The sequence below is a fragment of the Marmota marmota genome, unplaced genomic scaffold (assembly GCF_001458135.2).
Source record: "Marmota marmota marmota unplaced genomic scaffold, marMar, whole genome shotgun sequence".
Lineage (NCBI taxonomy): Eukaryota > Metazoa > Chordata > Mammalia > Rodentia > Sciuridae > Marmota > Marmota marmota.
In genome coordinates, this window is record NW_026000022.1 from 163,727 (window position 1) to 177,866 (window position 14,140).

At 46.4% G+C, this 14,140-nt stretch overlaps 1 protein-coding gene across 1 annotated transcript; it reads right to left on the reverse strand.

Moving 5' to 3' along the window:
- Positions 1-7,173: 7,173 nt before the first annotated feature.
- LOC125618918 (ral guanine nucleotide dissociation stimulator-like) lies at positions 7,174-14,140 on the reverse strand. The gene is made up of 3 exons (XM_048810536.1): positions 14,060-14,140; positions 8,346-8,462; positions 7,174-7,353 (listed from the first exon to the last, which is right to left on the reverse strand). Exons 1-3 carry the CDS (start codon positions 14,126-14,128, stop codon positions 7,189-7,191), a joined length of 351 nt encoding a protein of 116 aa, XP_048666493.1. The 5' UTR covers positions 14,129-14,140; the 3' UTR covers positions 7,174-7,188.

The window sequence follows — 14,140 nt, forward strand, 5'->3', positions numbered from 1 at the left end:
GTGTATAAGAGACAGGAGGAGGAGGAGGAGGAGGAGGAGGAGGAGGAGGAAGGGGTACAGGAGGAGGAGGGAAAGAGAAAAAGGAGGAAGAAGAAAAACAAAAAGAAACCTACTCCCATCCCAGAATTGGGGTTTTTCCCTCTTTTTACCTGCAGATGCAGGTGACAGGTGTGCACCCTCACCCCCATCTCTTCCATCTGAACCCAGTCTTGGATGTTTAATAAAGAAATCAAGCATCTCACCACACACACACACACACACACACACACGTACACACACACACAGCAAAAACAAAACAAAATCTGAAAGAAAAGCAGAGAGAGAGAGAGAGAGAGAGAAACAAATCAAAACAAACAAGGCAGAGCCAACCTCCACTTCAAACCAGATGCACAAACAACCATGTCTGCCACCCAGAGAGGGAGGTCTTTGCCTGTGGTGAAGAATACTGGGGGTATCTTCAGGGGGACAGAGGCCAAGAGATGTCCCAGGAGCTACCAGGAAAGAGGTAGAGGAGACTCAGAGAGGCAAGAGAGACAACTGTCCCCAGCAGCACAACATGAAGCTTAGAGCTGGGGTACCAGTTGGGAGATTGCAGCAAAGTACAGCTATCTGCCAAGGAGGAAGCAGCAGACACCTATCAGGTGGCAGGTAAGAAAGTCAGAACACGCACTTGAAATGCAGGGACCCACATGCAACAAACAGGTTTACAGATGGCACAAAGCTTCAAAGTGAAACTGTGTCTGCCACATTCTAGTTCATCCAGGGACATTACATGTCATTCTGCCACATTCTAGTTCATCCAGGGACAGCCACAAATTGCTAATTGAGGACACACTTTGTTCCTGCAAGTGGAAGCTGCTCGCAGGAACTGCTTCACTTCTAAACTTCTAAGCTCTCCTGAGCAAGCACATTCAGAACCCACTTCTGGCCCAATAGGAAAAGTGTACCTGCAAGAGAGCCCTTGTAGCTCCAATCACCAACTTTAAAGAGGAAAGCTGCCCTTTGAAGAAAATCCTTTTGCCAATGTTTCACTGAAATGAATGGTTCCCACTCATTCAGAAAACTTAACTGGGAAATGCAGGAGCCTTCATGCAGGGAACCTGCATTTCCAATGTAACAGAGGCTAAAGAGAAACAGAGAGTGCTGGTTCTGAGAAGCAGCTTCAAGAAGCTTCAACCAGAAACAAAACCCAATGTACTTACAGAGAACAAGACCCTTCCTTCAATTGGAAGCTGCCTGCACAAAATGCTTCCGTTCTGTACTTCCAAGCTTTTCTCAGCCAGCACGTTCAGACAACACTTTACACCCAAAGTACAAACTGTGCTACCCAGAGAGCCCTTGGACCTAACATCACCAATATTCACATGGAAAGTTGGACGGTTGACAAGATCAGTTGCCTAGTTTCATTGAAATCCTTTTCTCAAATTTTTCTGAAAACTCATTGGAAATGAAGGTGCCCACAAGCAACAAACTCTGCTTTATACAAGACACAGAAACTTCTAAGTAAAGCCAGTGACTGCTGGCTCTCAGAAGGGGTTCCAATTCCGATTAGTTCAACTAGGCCCAAATCCCAATGTGCTCTCTAGGAACACTTCTACACCCTGCAATTGAAGCAGTCAATTGCAGAGATCTCTTCTATCTATCATCACCAACTTGCAGGAGGAAAGAGGACCAGCCGAGAAGATCAATTCTCCAAAGTGTTATTGATATCTATTTGTCAAACTTGTTTACAACATACATTTGAAGTACACACCCTGTTTCTTTTCTGCACTTCACACTCTTCTCAATGAGCACATTCAGAGAACAGTTCAGGCTCAATATCCAAAGTGCGCTAGCAGGAGAGCCCTTGTACCTGGGAGCACTTCCTCAGATAGGAAGCGATGGGACTGCTGGGTGGGTCAATTCCTTAAAGATTCTTTGGAATCCATTCCTCAAACGGATTCTGAAAACTATCTTGAAATTGCATGAGCCCGTCTGCAATGACCTGTGCTTTACTGAGTGTGTAGATGGTTCAAGTGAAACTGTGCCATCAGCTCTGACAAGAGGTTCTGCTTCTTGCAAGTTCAACCAGGGAAACCCCCCATGTGTTCACTGAGAACAAAGCTACTTTGATGCTTCTTGCACAAACTTTTTCTGTTTGCCCCCTACAAATGGATCTCAGGATGCACATTCAGAACACATTTCCTGAAAAACATTACAAAGTATCATTGCAAAAGTCCACTCTTGTCTAGCATCACCAACATTGATTATGAAGGTGGTCTTGCTGAGAAGATGAATTGCACAAAGTATCCTTGTATTCCCTTACTCAATCTTTTCTGACAATTCCTTGAAACTGCAGGTGCGTAACAGCAAAAAATTTAACAATGGCACCGTTGTTTCAAATTGAAACAGTGCCCAGACATCCCAGAAGCATTTTGATTTAATGCTAGTTCAGCCAGGTACAAAGCTTAATGTGCACACTGAGAAGAAAGTTATTTCCTAATATTAAAACTGCTTGCAAAATTATTCAGTGCTGCACTTCCAAAATATTTTCAGGAATTACATTCAGAGCACAGTTTCAGCCCATATACAAAGGATGCTAGCAAGAGAGCCCTATACCTAGGGTTTAACAACTTTGAGAAAAAAATGTGAGCCTTCTGGAAAGATCAGTTCCCCAAGGTTGATTGAAATCCATTGCTCAATCTTTTGTCACAAAATTCACTTGAAATACAAGTGCCTGCCTGCATTGAACTCGCATTGACCAATTGTACCGATGCTTCAAAGGGAAACTGCCACCTCTGAGAAGCAGTTGTTCTTCATGCTAGTTTAAGCAGCGACAAACCCCAATGTGCTCACTGAGAACAAGGTAAGTTCCTGAATGTTGAAGCTGCTGAGAGACTACTTCACTTATGCACCCCCAAAATATTCTCAGCAAGCTCATTCAGAGCCGAGGTCAGGCCCAAAATACAGTGTTGGCTTACAAGAGATTCCTTGCACCTAGGATCACCAATTTTGAGAAGGCAAGATCAATTTAACAAAATTTCTTGGAAACCCATTCATCAGACCTTTCTGAAAACTCACTTGAAATGCAGGTTTCTGCATGCCAGGAACTCTAGATGACTGATGGCAAAGACATTTCCAAATGCAAACATGCCTATAGCTCTGAGAAGCAGTTCTCATTTTCACTGCTTCAGCCAGGGAAAAGTCTCCACATGCTCACTGAGAACAACTTAGTTTGTGCTACTTGAAGCTACTTCCACAAACAGCTTCACTTCTGCACTTCTAAGCTGTTCTCATCAAGCACATTCAGAGCACAGTTCAGGCATGAAACACAAAGTGTGCCAGAAAGAGATCTCTTCTATCTATCATCACCAACTTGCAGGAGGAAAGAGGACCAGCCGAGAAGATCAATTCTCCAAAGTGTTATTGATATCTATTTGTCAAACTTGTTTACAACATACATTTGAAGTGCAGGTACCCACATGAATTAACTGTTTTTTGTTTGTTTTTTGGCACAGATGCTTCAATGTGAAAGCGTGCTTGTCACCTCTAAGAAGCGGTTCTGCTTCATTCTAGTTCAACCAGAAAAAAACACCATGTGCTCACTTACAACTAAGTTAGTCCTGCAAGTTGAAACTGCTTTACAGAAGTGGTTTCAATTCTCCACTACCTAGCTGTTTTCAGTAAGCACATTCCATCCCAATGTGTGCTACTAAGAGAGCCTTGTACCTTACATCACCAAATATGGGGAGGCAAGGGGAATGCTCAGAAGATCAATTCTCTAAAGTTCCATTGAAATCCATAAGTCATACTTTTTCAGAAAACTCATTGAAATGCTGGCCCCACAGGCAACAAACTGTGGTTTACAGATGGCACAGATGCTTCCATGTGAAACCGTGAATGCCAATCGTTACAAGTGTTTCTGACACACTCTAATTCAACCAGGGACAGTCCCAGAGTACTCACTGAGAACACGCTTTGTTCCTGCAAGTGGAAGCAGCTTTCACAAACTACTTCAGTTCTGAAATGCCAAACCCTTCTCAGCAAACACATTCAGAGCACAGTTTTGGCCCAATAGAAAAAGTGTCCTAGCAAGAGGGCCCAACACCTATGATCACCTTCATAAGGTAGCTTCCCAGCTTCTGAGTGGAAGTGTACTTCTCATTGGCCCTTATGCTGTGGTGGAGATTTCTAGGAGCTCAGTTTGATGCAGGATTTGTTGCAAGCCCTATGCAGCCCTCACACATGCTCAAATGCTACAGGAACCTGCAGACCAGTCCAGGCAGCAGTAGGCATCCATTCATTTTCTATGGCCTACAGATTCCTAGATGAATAAAATTCATTATCTTTAAATTATATATACATATATAATATATATACTATATATATACAATATATAACATATACACTATATATATATGTTATATATCATTAAAATCTGAACAACTAAATTTGGAAACATTCCAAAATCAAAACAGTGGAACCCCATTGTGAAGCTACAAGTAGAAAATTCCACACCGGACCCCTGGGGATGGTTCACAATCAAAATCAGCTTCACTAAAAATATTGCATGAAATTACCTTCAAATAATGTATAAAGTTGCATGTGAAGCACACAGGCATGTCTCTTTAGACTTAGGTTTCATCCACAAGATACCTTATGAAATTGAAAATACTCCAAAATTGGAGAAATCTGAAAGACTTCTCCAAAATATTTCAACATAGACCAACTCAAACTCTCTATCTATCCTTCAACAAGTGTGTGTGTGCTCTAGTGTGTGTTTGTGTGTCTTTGTTTGTGTTTGTGTCATGATATCTGATATTTCATTGCTCCCATTGGAAAATTAATTCAGATAATACCATCTGACAAACTCCTAAAAACAAAATTTCTTTGTGATCAAATGAAACATTCCTTCCTTTGGGCTTATATGTTTCCTCTAGGAATCAACTGCTACAATTAATACACTCAAATCATCAAAGTAGATCAGATAACAAAAAAAATTATATTTTAAAAAGTGCTTAGTTTAAATAACAAATATATGATATAGTAATGAATATGTTACTAAAGGGAATATATAACAAATATCTAATGCCACACTATAGATTGGCAACTTCAAAATTTTGAAGCAAATATTAATAAATGTAAATGATCATAGGATGCTTCAGCACTGCCCAACCAAACAGCAGAAGAATGTTCTTAGAAGGATCCTATGGAGAGCTTGAGCCTCTTTTGCATCACAAGGGGTAGGTTTGGGCTGGATCCACACATCCTTCTTCTTTGAGATGGTCCTCTTCCTCAGCACAAAGTCATATTCAATGTGAGGGTTCATAGCATAAAAAACATTGCAATGGTGAGGAATATTCAGCTCTGGGAGGAGAGGAGTATATGGGAAGAAGTTGGCACGCAAGAGGTACAACATGGGACACCCCAAAATATGAGAGGCTCGGCGAGAAAAGACCTGAGCCACACACCTGAGAGCTCTCCAATTCAGCACCAATACCAACAAAGACAGCCTCCACAGTCCTCCCTGAGGAAAAACAAGGCAGAGCACTTCAACAGACCTAATGTCTGTTCCTTCCAAAGGCTTTGGACTCCAGAACATCCCAGGTCCTCTTGCATCTGCCAAAGCACACCACTAGAGTTTGCATCTGAAATCTCCCACAAAAGGCTCATGTGCAGAAGATTCGGTCCCCACATCAGCCATATTCACAGGTGGGTTTTTGGGAAAGCATTTGATGGTGAGTACTCTGATGTCATCATGAAATTCTCATTCAAGATGAACACACTACTGGGAGGTGGGAGGGACTGGAAGAAAGGTTGGGCATGGTTGGAGGAAGACCTGAACAGAGTTGTGTCCTTGGCAATAGTACCTTGTCCCTGTTGGCTCCACTGAATCCTCATTCTCCAAGTAGAGGTTCTCCTCCTCCTCTCCTTCTTTCTCTCTCTCCCTCTCTCCCAGCCTCATTCTCTCTCTCCCAGTCTAAGCCTGTTTGGCCAGGGCTGAGGAGCATTCCACTGCCACACACTAGAGCTTTATGGACAGCCTCAGTGCACAACCAAAGAGAAATCTGTGAAACCCGGAGAAAAGGCTTTGGATTCCTCCTCTGAGTTATTTCCCTCAAGTATGGCCACAGTGAGGACAGGCTGACCAGCACAGACACCACATTAGAGCCATGCTTCTGCATTGGTGGAGCCCACCTCCATGTGGACCAGGCTTCTGAGAATGGAGGCCACATCCCAAATGCTGCCCTACTGAGAACAATGGTTCCAAAGACCAGCAAAGGGAATGCTTCCCTCCAACATGGTGTATGGTCCAGTGGTGCCATGACCCCGAGTGGGGGAATACAACAGCCAGCTTCTCCTTCCTCTGACACCTGTTTCCTGCCACCCTCCTCTAACCTACAGCCTGTTCTCCATCCCTTCTGGGTTGGATGCGGGGATCTCTGCTATGAATTTCTTAGGCTACCAAGGCCTCAGACAGACTTCCTCTTCCAAAGGCTCTACTAACCTAACAGTAGGTTAAGATAGGAGAAAATTGACCCTAGAACTCATAGGGATGGTGGTCTTCAGCATACATAGGCTGGGATCATGGCTGCTGTGGATGTTTGGCTCACAAAAATAAACCAACCAACCAAAAAGCGCTGGCATTATTAACAGATGAGCTTTGTAGCTGACGTGCTCAGGAAGCCCTCATCTGACTTTAGTTAGGGATCATAACCTGGCTATTGTGATCACTTCTGGGCAGGTGGACTCAGGTACAGACAACCAGGGAATTTGTCCAAACACAGATGATTCGGGCTGTCTCCCAGGCTGTGTTTTCTTCCCAATTTCATCCAGTTACTGCTTGCTAGAATCCTGGCAATGCTCTGCCCAGGCAGTGGTTTTCTGGTCACACAGAAGGCTTTCAATAGTACTGCTTCAGTCCACAAAAGTGCCACTTCCATCCTTAGCCCATGTATTCCTATATTCCTCTAAACCACTCCTATCAGAGAGCCATGGGGCCCTACTTTCTCTGGAAGGAGGCTTTCCTCCTTGCTACTCCTGATGTCAGCATTGGATGCCTGTTCATGACCAGGAGAGGACACCTGGTAGGGAGTCACATTAGAGTCACACCTAGAGACTTTACACCAGCTTTAATTCAGTATTCTTTGTGCACGAGAGCCCACCCACACTTTTGAGTGTACAAAGGTCAGAGACTACTCTTTGTTGCTATGAGTTGACCTGAGTCCACTTCCTGACCATCTGACTTTCCCACTTACTCCAACGGTTAGAGATGATTTGGCCCAGCTCATATTCCTCCGGCTTCTCCTGAGTAAGCAAGTGTAGCTCGAGGGCCCTGCGGATGACGACAGGAGCCCTATCATGGCAGGTCACCTGGAGCAGCATGGGAGACAGGCCTTCAGGAAATGGGCCTTGAAGTGACTACTCAAGAACAGTGGGCAGAGGCATTATGGAGGCACCTCAACTCTAAATACAAAGGCAACATCCATGACCCTACTACCTGAGGCTGGCCTCATGCTCATCGCATGGGCTCTTCCCATAGGCTACTAGCCCAATCCTTGTACATAGGACTGCCTGGACCTGCCATTGCTCTTTGTGGAGCCACACTCCACTTGAGATGAAAGGACCCCACTACCTGTATACACATGGAATCTCATCCCACAAGTTGGGAGGAATGGGACAGTGGCCTCCAAGATCCCAGGTCTGCCCGAGGATGCAGGCAGCATTTGGGGTGGCCCGGGCACAAAACCTAGAGGCTGTGGTTTGGATTGCCAGGGCCAAAACAGACCCAGGAACATGACCACACACAGGAGTGCTGAAAGATAGCCACGAGAGCTCCTGGCCTCCAGAGGCTCAGTGCTGGCTGGGGTGTAGGAGGGCACCTCATCCGGCAAGGGTGGTCATTGGAAAGAACTCCTGTCCTGCAGGCTACCTGGACATTTAGTGTGCTTGCTCCACATCCATATGGACTCTGCAGACAGACCCTCTCTGCTCCTTGTTGAAAAAACATGCAGAACCTCATACTGCTGTCCTCCTCCATGGACGCCAGCATCCCATACAGGGGAATCTGCACCCTAAATCCTATCCTGTTTTAATCGGCCACCAATACCTGCCCCTGCCCTTCTGGACTGCATGCTTCCACCCGACACACAGACTCCCTCGGACATGGCGGTGGACATGCTGCTGCTCTCCCTCATCTCAGGTCAAGCCCTTCACACTGACCTCTGCCTCCTTTATTCCCATCTATCCTTCCTGATCATCCAGAAGGTCCAATTCAAGAGGGCATGAGTAGTCATGGTATTGGATTAGTATTTGTTTCCTGCCCAGGTGGAAGCACCAGGGGACACCCCTGCTCCCAGGCTTACCAGGACAGTCTTGGCCATCTTTGGACTTTGTGTGTCTAAGTGGACACGAATTAAGCAGGTGTCTCCCACCAGCTTGTGGGAAAGCGGCCTGGAGGACTTGCAGGTTGATTCTGAGAACTGTGGGGGATGGAACATCAGCTAAGCCCAGAAACAGAAAGCCACCCAGCCCGTCGGTTGGCTCTATGGGCTTCTAGAACATATGTCCAGGTGATGAGGCTTCTTATTTCCCCAGGTGGAAGTGGAATGGCAGCACAAGTAGAGCTTGAATAAGGTAGGTGTTTTCCTCCTTTCCCTTGCTTGTTTCCTCTTGATGGTGGGATGTTTTCTCGGGATGAAATGATACCTCATTCCGGGATTCATGGACAGATACATGATTGCATGGTCAGGGACCTTTACTTCTGCAGAGAGAAGTGGAGGCGATTGGTATGTGACACTCATGGATTATACCACAGACACCCCCAACCCCTGAGAATCTGCACCAGGGCAGGCCAGCACCAGATTGAGAGCCCTCCAATCCAGCTACAGTGCCACCAAAGACTCTCTCCATGATTCTTCCATGAAGAAAGATGATGCACAGGATCTAAACCAAAAGAGCACCTGACAATGGAAACAGCACCTTGGGCCCCGGAACTTCTCAGTGCAGGTCGGACCTGCCAAAGAGACACTGCTAGGCTTTGCATCAGGATTGGCCCCCCAAAGGCTCCTGTGCTTAAGCCTTTCTCCCCAGCGCAGCCATGCTCACACATGGGTATTGAGGGAAGTGTTGGATGGTGGGCCAATTCATCCCCTTGCCCTGGATGAATCCACTCATGGATGAATACGCGGAGGGGAGGTGGTATCCATCAGAGGTGTGTTGGGCATGGACATGGGAGGACTTCAGCAGGGTGATCCCTGGAGAACTCTATAGTTTTCTAGGTTCGCTCTCCTTCCCATTGTTTCTCATCATGAGCTGTCTGCTTGGTGCTTGTATTCTGGTTCTTGTTCTTCTTCTGGTTCTTCTTTCTGTCCTGCATCTTCTTGTAGTTCTTTCTGGGTCTTTTTCTTGTTCTGACATGATTCCTTCTTGTTCTTCTTCTTGTATATCTCCCTCCACACTTCCTTCTGTTTTGCCTCCTTCTTTTTCTTCTTCTTCCTCCTGCTCTTCATCTTTGATCCTCTCCCCACTCAGGATTGTTCTCTTTCTCCTCCTTGTCCTTCTCCTTCTTTCTCTGGCAATGGTTGGGCGTCCTCTGAGGAGTTCAAATCTATCACACTCTTCTGCCCAGATGCAGCCTCGGTTCAGGACCCCAAGATGAAATCAGTTCTCAAACAATGGCCGGGAGTGAAACCAAGACCAAAGACAAGTGACTTCCTTTCTTTGTCATTGTCACAGTCAGGAAAGACTGAATAACAGACACCGCATTCTGGATAGGCTTCTACCCGTGGTAGTCAGCACCTCATCTGAACCAGGATTGCTAAAATAGATTCCCCCTCCAAAAAGCTTCCCCAGTGAAAACAAGGTTTTCAAGATCTAGGAGAGGGCCAGCATCACTGCCACCCTCCTGCCAGAAGGCATAGATGCCATCACACCTAGTGGGTTCCAGGCCCCCCGCTAGTCCTCCCTTTTGACGTCTGTTCACACAAACCTCCCCTGGTCTGGAGCTGCTCTCAACTGATGCTTGGGTTGAAAGTGTCTGCTTCTGAAATCACCTTCATAGACTCGCAGTTTGGTAATTCCTTATTGACTGGCTTATTTTTTTTTTAACCAGAGATTGAACCCAGAGTCACTGAAGCACTGAGACACATTTCTAGGCCTGTGTACGTTGATTCAGGCTCCCCTGAACCAGGCCCTGGCCTCTGGAAGCTCAGTGCGGGCCTGGTTGTCATGAGGTACTTGACTCCGCACTGGCAGTCACTAAGTTTCTGAGGCTCTTTTGAACTTCTGATCCTCCTGCACAGCCTCTCAAGCACTGAGATTCCTAGCCACTGTTACCTTGCCCAGCTCCTTGGGCTATCTTGACCTCAGTCTTCCTCATGTGTAAGACAGAGCTAAGCGAACTGACTTGGTGTGTGTAAATAGGAAAACTGACCGTAAGTGCCCGACAGATGGTGGGTTCTATTGTGGACAGGCTGGGATGGTGGAGGCTAGGAGTGTCTACTCACAAGAAAGGAAAGAGCCATGGCATTGCTGACAGCTCAGCATTGTGGCCTATGGTCTTCAGATGCTCTTCTTTGATGCTGGCAGGAATAATAACCTGGCCATTCTAATATCTTTGGGAGATGGACACCCAGGCACAGAGGACTTGGAATTGTTTCAAAAACAACCCAAACATGCTGTCCCCTGGCCTTGACTTCCTCTTCCCTGAGTCCTTTCCCAGTTGCTGCGCTCCTGACATTCCTGGGACTAGGCAGGACTGCCATGTCCTGCCCATGGATTTCAGCATGTGCCACGTCAGTCCACATCAGTGCTGTTCCACTTGTGGCCCGCTGTTTCTTCACCCTCATTTGAAGGCACCTTATCAGTGAGCTGTACACCAACTGCTGACTGACTGAGCCCTTCTTCTTTGCCCCTCATGGATACTAGTTTTGCAATGCCTGCCCAGGCTCAGGGCAGGACACATTTAGGGAGGTCTAGCAGCCCCCTGGGGCCTCTTTGATAACCTGCAGCTTTGACTCGAGCATCACGGCAGTTGGTTTCCTGCACCAGGCCCACCACACTCTGACTGTTTTGGGGGCCAAGGCCCACTTTCTCTTGGCTCTGCGTTATCTTGAGCCCACTGTGCATCATTTCTCCCAATTATCTGATTGTCACACTTATTCTCATGCTGAGAGACCATTTTGAGCAGCTCAAAGTCTTCTGGATTCTAGTTCTTGAGAAAATAGTGGTCAAGGCCTTGTGGATGATGCCCATAATCTTCTCCTCGCAGGTCACCTGGATCAGGATGAGAGAAATTTCATCAGAGAACTGATTTTGGAGGAGCTACACAAAGGACAGTGGTCAAGGACATTCAGGAGATACCTCAGCTATATATACAAGGGCACAATCTTGTTATCATACTACCTGAGTGTGGCCTCCATATACCCCCTGGATTCTTCCAATGTGCTACTAGAACAATCCTGGTACAAATGCCTGCCTGTACCTGCCATACCCCCTCCCTCTGGGGAGTCATATTCCATTCAGGTCAAAGGATCAAACTGCCTGTGCATAGACACACTCTCATCTCACTGAGATGGGAGCAATGGGCCATTAGCCTGTAGGCCAAGTGTACTCTGGGATGCAGCCTGCTCTTGTGGGTGGAGGAGACAGACACGTTAGAAATTTTGGTCCTGAATGCCACTACACAGACTCAGATTTAAGAGCGTGCACTTGACTGCTTCATAATAGCCATGAGAGGCCCTGGCCTCTGGAAGCTCGGTGCAGGTCTGGTTGTAATGAGGTACTTGACTCAGCACTGGCAGTCACTCAACACGTCTCCTCTGCAGCTGGACACATGCAGCATTAGGGTGTCTACTGCATAACCATATAAATTCTGCCAAGAACCCCTTTAGCTCCATATTCGTGTACATGTAAAGGCTGACATTCTGAAGCTTTGGCATGATCCCCAGGTGATCCTGACCCCAAATTCCCACACCTAGGCATGCTAAGGAGGTTCCCTTCCCTGTCACCAGCAACACATCCCCTCATATACATGTGACAAATCACTGCCACCTCCTCTGCTCCAACCTCACTGAGAATACCAAGTTCTAGGCACTGCAGCCTGCACCCTGGACATATCTCTGACTTCATCTGTCCACAGCACTTCCGGCCTGCAAAACCCACAATACACAGGCCCACTCACCGCTGGAGCTGGGCATGCTGATGCTCTCCCTCCTCAGGTCAAGCCCTTAAGATGGACCTCTCTCTTCTTTATTTCCCAACACAGCCCTGGGGTTTTCTGTGTCTCCTGCCTTCCACTGTGTGGACACCCAGGAGGCAGCCCTGCTGTCAGGCTTACCAGGATGTGCTTTGTCTCCCTCCTGCTCTGTCCCTCTAGGAGGACGTGAACCAAGCGGCTGCCTTCCACCTGCTCACTGGAGTGAAGCAGTGAGGAGCTGCTACTGGTGACTTTTCTCTTAGAGTACTCATTGCTTTGGGTGGCCTGGGGCAATGGTCTGGCTGCTGCAGAAGAGGTGCTGCTCAAGGCTGGTGGGATCCTGGATGTATTCTTAGGAGACTCCAAGAACTGCAGGGTATGACAACATCAGCAAAGCCCAGCAACTAAACCCCACCCCAGCCTGTCAGTTGGCTCTGTGGGTGTTCTACAACATCCATCCAGAAGCTGAGGTGCTTGTCACCTTGGAGGATGTGGAGTGGCACTAGGAAGAAGGTGGGTTTGTTTACCTCCTTTTGCTTGACCTTGAACCACTTGCTGGTGGGTCTTTCCCTCAGGATAAAATGGTAGTTCACTCTGCCATTCATAGCATAATACACATTTCCATCAACAGGGATCCTCAGCTCTGGAGAGGAAGGGGCATAGGTGTGGTAAATGATACTCAAAGAGTACACAACAGAAATCCCCCCCCCCCCATAACTAAGAGTTTCTGCCAGGTCAGACCTGAGAAACAGAACTGAGAGCCCTCTAACCTAGCTACTGTTCCACCCAAGACTACCTCAGTGATTCCTCCCTGAGGACCCACAATGCACAGGATCTAAACTAAAGGAACACCTTTCAGGGAAAAAGCCCTTTGCACCTCAGAACCTCTCACTTCAGGTTGAAACTTCCAAAGAGACAGTGCTAGAGTTTGCATCTAGATTTGCCCCCAAAGACTCTTGTGGTAAAGATTTTCTCCCTGGTGCAACAATGATCACATGTGAGTTTTGGGGGAAGACTTGATGGTGGGTGCTTTGTCCTTGCCAGTGGATTAATCCATTCATAGGTGAATACACTAATGGGAGGTGGTATAAATTGGAGGTCTGTTGGAATGGAGGATGTCCACAGGAGGGCTGTCCCTCAAAAATAATGTTTTTTGAGTTCCTTACTTCTCAATTTTTTACATCATTATAATTCTGATTCACATTTTTAATCTATTTATCATTATACTTCTTGTTCTTCTTGTGTTTCTCCTTCTTGTTCTTTTTCTTCTTCTTCATCTTCTCTGAATATTCTTTTTCAAGTCTTCTTCATGTTCTTATTCATTATCTCCTCCTTCAACTCATTTTCCTCTTCTTCTTCTCCTCCTTCTTCTTATTTCTCTCTTCAACTCCAGTTTACCAAGCTGTGAAGAGTTCTATTCTACCACACACTTCTGCCTAGATATGGCCTCTGGTCCTAAATGGAGTCAGTTCGCAATGAATGGAAAGATTGGAAACCAGGTGTCTAAAAGATATGATTCTTCATTGAACTGCTCTTAACATGTACTTGTCACAGTCATGAAAGGCTGACTAAATAGATACGCTGTGGTTGCCTATCCTTTGATAGAAGACATAGGTTCCTATCTTCTTTTTCCCTCATGGATATTAGCTCTGCAATGCATGATCAGGTCCATGGGAGGACACATGTTAGAGAGGTCCAGCAGCCACGGGGGCAAAATTAAGTACCTGTAGATTTATGCCCCCATCATTGCAGTTTGTTTTGTGCACAACTCCCACCACACTCTGCCTGTTTTTCAGGCTAACGCACACTGTGTTTTGGCTGCAAGTTATCCTGAGCCACTGTGACTCATTGCTCCACATCATCTGATTGTTCCACTTTTACTCTAATTGTTTGAGACAATTTGCAGAAGCTCAAAGTTTTCTGGATCCTCCTGCTGGAGCAAGTGTTCATCTAAGGCCCTGC

Bases quoted from the DNA above. Each gene is read 5' to 3' on its own strand.
- LOC125618918 (XM_048810536.1), bottom strand. From the start codon at position 14,128: ATGAACACTTGCTCCAGCAGGAGGATCCAGAAAACTTTGAGCTTCTGC. The intron at 8,463-14,059 runs GTAAAAGTGGAA...CATCCCCCACAG, and splicing joins AATTGTCTCAAACAATTAGA to TTCTCAGAATCAACCTGCAA. The intron at 7,354-8,345 runs GTAAGCCTGGGA...ATGCTGCTCCAG, and splicing joins AGATGGCCAAGACTGTCCTG to GTGACCTGCCATGATAGGGC.